The following is a 9062-nucleotide window of genomic DNA, read 5'->3' as shown; positions in this document are numbered from 1 at the left end:
ACCAAAAATCGGGTTCCCAAGGCGTGCACCCATCCGTTATATGTGCTGGTGATGCTGGACGGTGGACTCTATCTATCTATCTATCTATCTATCTATCTATCTATCTATCTATCTATCTATCTATCTATCTACCATTTATAATATAAATGTGTGTGTAATAAAATATAATAATGTCTTTTCTCCTCCATAGACATTGGACTGGGATGAGGACATAGATGACGTGCAGGAGACAACGCATCAATCTCACATTACTGCTGGCGGGTCCTTTCAGAATCTCTGTCACAAACTCAATCAGATGACATCAAAACTACTGACACAATGACCGAACCCAATGGTCATAATAAGTCAATGGTGTCCTGGTGCCGGGGGTGTCCTTCATACCATGGATCCGGCGCTGTGTCATGGTTTACATTATAAATAATCTTATAATTATGATCTATTCACACTCCTTTATTTATTGTACATCCACTGCCAGCCCGATATACCCGTCTCATCACCTGTCCCATCCCCCATCTACTAATGATACAGCACTAGAAGATCCGCCATGAAGTTTTCTCTCATTCCTCTAGACCGGTGTTTCCCAACCTTAAAACATGGAATATGTTTTCCACTCCCGGGGAACTACTACTCCCATTCCTATGTATCTCACAGAAGTTTGGTGTAAAGGAGGTAAAGCGTTCTATAATTGTATATTCTGGATGAGAAATGTTTCACCAATAACTTGAGCAAATAGAACTCTGTTTTCTATTTCTATTGTAGGAGTGACATGTATTGCTACTATGTTCTGTGGACCCCTGACCTGGAACCTCAGGAACCATGGTTGGAAAACATTATGCTGGACACGAGTCTGGCACTCATGATGCCCACATCAGACATGGCAGGGCAGGTTACTGCCAGGCAGGTGCCACCTGAGGATTCCATGACCTCTGACATCATGTGACCTGCACACGACCAACTGCCCTTTACTTTCAACTGTCGACGGCAGCGATCGGACTGGAGTCTACAGGTAGGAAGATATTGGAGAAAATGGCGTCCAATGGACATGGAGAAGACAGTGAGAAGAGAGAAGAAGAGAAGAGGAAGAGGGAGGAGGACAGCGTCACCGGATTCAAGAAGATCATGAAGAAGAGGAGAGGAGCCAAGGACAGAGGATTGGAGGATGAGGAGCCAAGACCTGGGAGCAGCCAAGACCCTGGAACATCCAGCCCCTATGCCAGGCTTACCATCAGCCGCTTCACCATCCACCAGGTCCTGGGTAGGGGCAGCTTTGGCAAAGTGAGTATAATATCTAAATATTACATTTGAAAGGGGCAGTAAACCTAAAGTTTCCATTTTATCTCCATCATTTGTTCTCTGTTATCAGCCATGTCACGCTGGATGGATGATGATTGTAGTGTTAGTCTATGGGATGCTACTTCCGTTTTTTATTTTCGTTTTTTCCTCCCCACTTTCTAAAAGTCATAACTTTTTTATTTTTCTGCTGACACAGCCGTATCAGATTATTATTATTTTTATTGCGGGATGAGATGTAGTTTTTCATGCTGCCATTAATGTTTCATATAATGTACTGGGAAATGATTAAAACTTATTTTGATGGATGGAGTGGAAAACAAAACAGCAATTCGTCCATTGTTTTTAGGATTTCACTTTTTTTGAGTCAACTGAACAGTAAAAATAATGTGTTGCCTTTATTCTGCGGTCAGCACTTTTTATCCAATAAAAACCATTTGTAAAAAATATTCTGAAACCCAGAAGTTTTTTTATTTTTCGGTCGGTGGAGCGGTGTGAGGACTTGTTTTTTGCAGGGCGAGCTGTAGTTTTAATTGGTACCATTTTGGGTTACATATAACATTTCATCACTGTGTATTTCATTTTTTAGTGAGCAAAACAAAATGTAAAAAGTTTTTTTTATTTCGTTTTTTTTAATTTATTTTTTACGGCGTTCACCTTACGGTTAAATAACGTTCGATTTTAAACGTTTATCTTTTTTACGGATAACAATTCATCTTATTTTTTTTTATTTTATAAATTAGGGGTAAAGTGACTTTTTAGATATTTTTTGTATGTTCCGTACACATTTGTTTGACCATTTTTTAAATGAGTTTCTATAAATTTCACTAGAGGACTTGATGGTAAGATTGCTGGTACAATACACTGTAATATTTATGTATTGTGCTTTTAGCATCCTCCTATTAAGCCCTTCCTCTGGCATGGCTTAATAGGAGTACCAAGATGGCAGCCGTCATTAGGACCTCTAGCTGCCATGACAACTATCTATACACCGCGATCGTGTCACGTAATAGAGGTGATGGGGTGACAAAGGGAGCTTTCCCCTGAGTAACGGTTTAGATGGCACGGTTGCTATTAGTTTATACTTACATAACCATGGTGACACACCCAGTGGTGGATTAAATAGGCCATGGGCCCTGGGCTGTTACCAAACTTGGGCCCCCCTTCCGCACCGCCGCCCTGCCGCGCCGTAACAATTTTTAACACTAGCTTTTTGGGCAAGCATTAACAAATAGGTGTTACGATTCCCCTTGTCACAGGGCTGTGTCCCTACATACTGACAGTATCACACTGTGCAGGGACACGTCCTCCTGACAAGGGGAATTGTCTATCAGTCCTGGACTGCAGAAAGACTTTTTGTGAAATACAAGAATTTCCTATAATAAACATGTCAGGAGAGGTGACAGATTTTTTATAAATCTAGTGACTCACAGGTGACAACGTCTCAGATTTTAGTATTTTTTTCCCTCTTTTCTACTCCATCCGGTCCAGAGCTCATGACGACTTTTCCCAGCCATGACTCATTTCTGCAGAATTTGCCACTCAGATGTCTTCGGCTCCTCACTTTTCCACCATTTCCACACCTATAAATGAAAATAAAGTTATCATGGTACCACAAACTGTACCCCTAAATATAATAGCACCAAACACTGCGCGCCTGAATATAATAATACCACACACTGTAAAACACCACATACACACAGCCCCCTGGACATAGTGCCACACATAGCCCCCTGTACATAGTGCCACACACAGCCCCCCATACATAGTGCCACACACACAGCCCCTGTAGATATTACACACCCCCATAGATAGCGCCCCACACAGCCCCCTGTAGATATCACACATCCCCCGTAGAGAGCGTTACACACAGCCCCCTATAGATAGTGCCATACAGCCCCACACAGCCCTCCCCTCTTGTAAATAGTGCCAAAAAAAACCCCTATAAAGAGCGCCACACACATACCGCTGTGGATAGCGCTACACAGCCCCCCCTTGTATATAGTGCTACTCAGCCCTCCCCTTTGTGCATAGTGTCACACAGCACTCCCCCTTGCATAAAGGCCACATAGCACCCCCCCTTGTATATTGTGACACAGAGCACTCCCCCCTTTGTATACAGGCCCACACAGCGCTACCCTCCCCCTTGTATATAGGGCCACGCAGCACTCCCCCTTGTATATAGTGTAACGGAGCAATCCCGCCCTCCTTGAATATATACACACTGATAGTCCCCCACCTAAAAAAAATGTATACAGTTTACTTACCTTACCCCGTGGCGGCCGCTCCAGCTGGACGCATGTGAATCCTCCGGACTAGACGCATGCGCAGACCGGCGTGATGCAGTACTGGGAGTCTTCCCAGCGCCTTATAGGCTGCAAGCCCAACGTGACCGGCTGTAGCCTATAGTATTAATTTGTATCTAAGTCCTGAGGACTCAGATACAAATGAATGTGGCTGCCGCTAGCACCGGGGCCCCCTCCGATGCTAGCGATGGCATCGGGCATGAGGGGGCCCGTGCGATCATGTGCAGTTCTGCCGGCCATGGGCCCCCCAGGAGCCTTGGGCCCTGGGCGGCTGCCCGAACAGCCCTAATGATAATCGGCCACTGCACCCACCTGCCGTCCTGCAGCCCGGCCTCCTGGGATGATGTTTTATCCCATGTGACCGCTGCAGCCTCTGATTGGCTGCAGCGGTCTCATGGGAATAAACTTTATCCCAGGGGGCCGATCTGGATGAAGAAGCACAGAATTCTGGGTAAGTATTAGATTTCCCCCCCCCCTGATTATTGCAAATGAATTGCAGCTTTTCCGCCACAAAAATGGAACATCTGCTATTTATTGCTGGTTTTATCTCCCGACTGAATTTGATGGGGAAAACCCGCAACAAAAAAACAGCGATTATGGAAATACAATTGACATGCTGCGAATTAAAAAGCCGCCCTGCAGGGCAATTTCTGAGCGTTTTTTTTTGCTTATCATTTACGCAGCGTGTGGATAAGATTTGTTCAAATGTCATCCACTCTGCTGCTACTGTCTTATGCTGCGGATTTCTCGCAACAAAATCCGTTGAGGAAAATCTGCTGAATTTACGCTACGTGTGAACTTATCCTTAAAGCGCGTGATTCTGCTCCATTCTCCCTCCTACCAACTATGACTTACATTTACGTCAGATGTCAGTAAGGCGTGAAGACCTCTCCATACAGCACCCAACAGCAGACACTGCATTACTGCATTATGTCGGTAGCTCAGCTTTGTTCTGCTGTAGGGTTCTGGGCACTACCCGACTGACCCACCTCTCAGTCCATGCCTGATCCTTCTTCTTCTCATGGGCACTCTCCATTTGTTTTCCTCAGGTGGTCCTGGCATCAGTCCCCGGCCGAAACACCTACATGGCCGTAAAAATTATCACCAAACGGGACAATGCGGATGAAATTATGAGAGAGCGGCGGATACTCCTGGCGGCCAGACACTGCCCGTTCCTATGCCACCTCTATGCCGCACATCAGTCTGAGGAACGGGCATATTTTATCACGGAGTATCTGTCCGGTGGCAGCCTGGAGGCTTTGATCAGGATGTGCGGCTGCTTGAACATCGGCAACGTAAGGCGAGTAAATAATCAGGAGACTGAGGGGGGTGGACAGAAGAAAAGGTGAGGGAGAGGTCAGATGAAGGACAATGCAGAGAATGCAGAATACAGGCTGCCATAATCAGCGCCTCTTCTCTGATAGAGACCACACACACTCCATCATAACATGATATTAGGGAATTGATAGAGGAAGATTTCATGACATTGAGACTCCGCTCTGTTCTCCCCATCAGATTCTACACAGCAGAGATGATATGTGGCCTCCAGTTCCTCCATGGACACAACATCGTCCACCGGTAAGCAGAACTTCCCCATTTTCTCCGTCTCCATTACATGCTATAAATAATGCACCCAGCTTTCCTACACTCCTGAGTGGCTATTCTGCTTGTAGGTGCAGTGATTTATCCCCCGTCTCCTGGATCACTGGGCAGATTTGTCATTCTCTCTTCTTATTTCTTTGCAGAGATCTAAAGCCGGAGAATATAATGCTGGATGCAGATGGCCACGTCCGTATCATCGACCTGGGACTGGCCCAAGATGGCGTCACCGCCTCCAATAAGATCAGTGGAGTGACGGGTACGTTGGATTACATGGCCCCCGAGGTGCTTCTTGGAAAAAAATACGGCACGGCAGTTGACTGGTGGAGCCTGGGGATTGTGGTGTCCAGGATGGCAGCAGGACGCTCCCCCTTTTACAACGGCCCCGTCAGGCGAATGGCTTTCAAAGCCATCACCACCGCGAAGCCTAAATTTCCAACTTGGCTTAATCCTGACGTGAAACATCTAACCAAGAGACTGGTGCGTAAAAATTCTGAGAGGCGCCTCGGTGTGTGCGGGAACATCAGAGCGCATCCATTCTTCTCCACCATCGGCTGGGAGGAACTGCAGGAGAGGAGGGCACGGCCACCTTTTACACCATTTGTGCCCGTTCTGGAGAACCAACATCTGAAGTGGCCAGAGAATAACAAAGCCCTTCACCCCTTGGCCGGGTTCAGCTTCATGTCACCAAGCTGGACCCCTTAAGATCTCAGGACAAGGGCCCAGAACTTCACGCCTCGTGACCCGCGCCTCATGTCTCTGCTGCTGTATGTCACCTCGGCTGCCCAGACCATCATCTCTCTCCGTAACATCTTCATGCCGCACCTCTGCCATCTTGCTGCTGCACCAGGGCCTTGACTTGCCATCCTCCAATCCCGGGCTGGCATCTGACATCACTCCAGCCTGAAGATCCTCTACACCCCCCAGGAGCGGCCTGTGCTTAGTTTCCATCTGGAGAGATCAGGAATAATAGCCGCATGTTGTAGTCCTGGGGCCGGAGCGGCCATTATACCTGATCTCACCTCAGCACAGGCCAGGTAAGTAATGCACCCACATCACCCACATCACTAACATCACCCACATCACCACACTACATATTAAGTATAGACACCGCAGTACATAATAAGTATAGACACCACACTACATGATAAGTATGGACACCACACTACATGATAAGATTAGACACCGCACTACATAATATGTATAGACACCGCACTACATGATAAGTATAGACACCCGCATATAGACACATAGTACATTTAGATTAGACTTTAGCCTTTGATCCTGGGATTATTCTGATCGCCATATTTGGGGTCAGGAAGGAATTTTCGCCCCTTAATATGAGGACAATTGGCTCATTCCTCAAAGGGGTTTTTCGCCTTCCTCTGGATCAACACGGCCTTAAATAGGTTTAGGATTATAGAGTAATAAGTAGTAACACACATAAGTAACATAATATAAATATAGAAAAATAATTTAACAAAAATAATTCTTAATTTAATACAATTTATAGTTTACACATATATAAATACAGTAGTTAATTAAAAATAATAATAAAAAAATAAATAAACTAAGAATTTTTCCCTATATTACACATCAGCCTTTGATCCTGGGATTTATGCCGACCGCCATATTTGGGGTCAGGAAGGAATTTTCCCCCCTAATATGAGGACAATTGGCTCATTCCTCACAGGGGGTTTTCGCCTTCCTCTGGATCAACACGGCCTTTAGATAGGTTTAGTATAATAGATAAATAGATGACACATACATATACACAGTATATAATAATAGTAGTCTTAATACTTATATAATAATTTCCTAATAATAAAATATAACCTTCCCTTATCTATAAATAAAATTCTCCTTTTACCCCCTACATCTTTGTGCTTGTTGTTATTCCCATTGGACGTCTATGTTGTAAATGTTGTATAGGTCTCAATGTCTTATTCTCCAGGTTTTACCCATTTAAAGTGTAGCTAAACGTTTGTCAAACTTCTGACATGTCCGAACAAACACAAAGCGGCTGAGCGATCACACAAGTGCTTCAGCTGCTTCATTCTAGCGATTGGTGGGGGTCTCAGTGCTCGGACCCCCACAATCCAACCTTCTGACATGTCACTATGACATGTCAGAAGTTTGTCAAACGTTTAGCTACACTTTAAAGGTATATGTCAGATTTAAAGCCCAAATGTGGTGTGAACAGAGTCTTACAGGGGTTGTTAGGTTTTTACAATACCGTTTTGCTAGAGGGGTCCCGTAATCTCTGGGGGAACTTAATACAAGAGTTTAATTTCCCTACAGCGTCTCTAAAGGGGAATTAAAGTATTAGGCGGGATTCACACGACCGGGTCGTTCCCGAGCCCGAGTGTCGGCCAGTAAAATCGGCCATTTTGCCCGGCCGGTTTGCATTAAGTTTTGCATCCGTGCCGGGCCGGGCAGATCCGGACAGTGACATCAGCGGCAACTCCTGAAGGGGAATCCCCATGTGTTCGGGGATTCCGCTTCAGGAGTTTCCCCTGATGTCACTGCCCAGATATGGACAGAGACATCAAGCGCTCTGTCCAGGAGCGGAATCCCCGAAAACACGGGGATTCCGCTCCTTCAAGGAGCTAAAGTGCGGCTAGCACATAGCAGAGCGGGGAGATACCTCCCCGCTCTGCTATAGTGGCGTCGCTACAGTAGTAGCAGCCGCAGCTGCAGCTGCTAGCGTCGCCATCGAAGGTGTCGCCGGGCCAGGGTGCTTTTAAAACAAGCAGGGGAAGGGAGCCAGCGCAGCGCTCCCTTCCACCTGCTGTACACCCCGGCCCTGCCACACAGTGTACAGCGATGCCATTCGTCCGAATGGCATCAACTCCTCCTCACATGCACTCTGCGCTGTAAGGAGGAGGAGATAGAGCGCAAGCGCCGGAAAACCCGGCCATCACTCGGGACACATCCCGGTGATGGCCGTGTAATACCTGGCCCCATAGACTTCTAAGGGAGCCGGGCGGCCGGGTACCCGGCCAAAGATAGAGCATGTCCTATTTTTTGACGGCCGGTTTTCCCGGCCGTCAAAAAATCGGTCGTGTGAATAGCCCCATTAGGGGTCTATTATTCCTAATGCAGCCGGGTGCCGGCCGATTTATGAATGGCCGGCACCCGGCCGGGAAACCCTGCCGTGTGAATGAGGCCTTACACAGTTCTAAAATCACCAGGCTGTGCATGTAGTACATGGATGTGTTGATCCTCCTTAGCAGGAGATGATGTTTGTAGCTTCTCTCCATTCTGGCTAATTAATCAGGTTCCTGAACAGGGGAACCCACACTATTACCCCAAAATTCCCTAATAGGGCATTTGAAAATGGGTTTTCCAAACCAGAAAACAGCTTTAATGGTTATATAATGATAAGTGAGAGTTTGTTACAATGTATCAGTGCAGGAGAGAGCTGAAGTACAGGCTATTTAGATTGTGGAGGATTATCTAAACTGGATACATTGAATGGGGCACAGTGGGGGATGGAGGATCGGCTACAATGCTGCCCCCTACAGTCAGGGCTCTCACCTCATGGATGCTCCTGTTACCAGATCCTACACACCAGAGATCAACATTCATGAAGAAGAAAAATCCCCTGTAGAGACGTCCACACCGAGAGATCCAATAGGACTGGTCTATACAAGGAGACTTCATATCCGGGAGCATATTTACTGCCAAGCCCCATATAATAAATACTTCATTCCTGTATACATGAGAAGTTCTACAACTTTATAATATAATTTATGTTTCAATTACTCACCATTTTCAAGATCTGTTTGCTGTCAGTGAATGAGGACGCTCTTGCTCACATTCAAATGCAGTAAACCTGTACATCGCTAGTCCTGCTCTCAGCTA

The 9062-nt window shown here is 46.1% G+C and overlaps 1 protein-coding gene across 2 annotated transcripts; it reads left to right on the top strand.

Moving 5' to 3' along the window:
• Positions 1-867: 867 nt before the first annotated feature.
• On the top strand, positions 868-6642 carry LOC142665656 (protein kinase C delta type-like). Of its 2 annotated transcripts, none has more exons than XM_075845376.1 (3): positions 868-1275; positions 4646-5174; positions 5342-6642. In XM_075845376.1, exons 2-3 carry the CDS (start codon positions 5077-5079, stop codon positions 5898-5900), a joined length of 657 nt encoding a protein of 218 aa, XP_075701491.1. In that variant the 5' UTR covers positions 868-1275; positions 4646-5076; the 3' UTR covers positions 5901-6642. Both variants share the same exon structure in this region, with proteins under 2 accessions (XP_075701491.1, XP_075701492.1).
• Positions 6643-9062: the final 2420 nt, after the last annotated feature.

Source organism: Rhinoderma darwinii, chromosome 13 (assembly GCF_050947455.1).
Source record: "Rhinoderma darwinii isolate aRhiDar2 chromosome 13, aRhiDar2.hap1, whole genome shotgun sequence".
Classification (NCBI taxonomy): Eukaryota; Metazoa; Chordata; class Amphibia; order Anura; family Rhinodermatidae; genus Rhinoderma; species Rhinoderma darwinii.
The sequence above is the reverse complement of the archived record's forward strand: the minus strand, read 5'-3'. Positions and strand labels throughout refer to the sequence as shown.

What these genes read in the sequence shown, in the direction of transcription:
- LOC142665656 (XM_075845376.1), top strand. Translation starts at nt 5,077, where the DNA reads ATGACATTGAGACTCCGCTCTGTTCTCCCCATCAGATTCTACACAGCA. An exon ending in GGACACAACATCGTCCACCG is followed by an intron (nt 5,175 to 5,341) that starts GTAAGCAGAACT and finishes ATTTCTTTGCAG; the next exon opens with AGATCTAAAGCCGGAGAATA.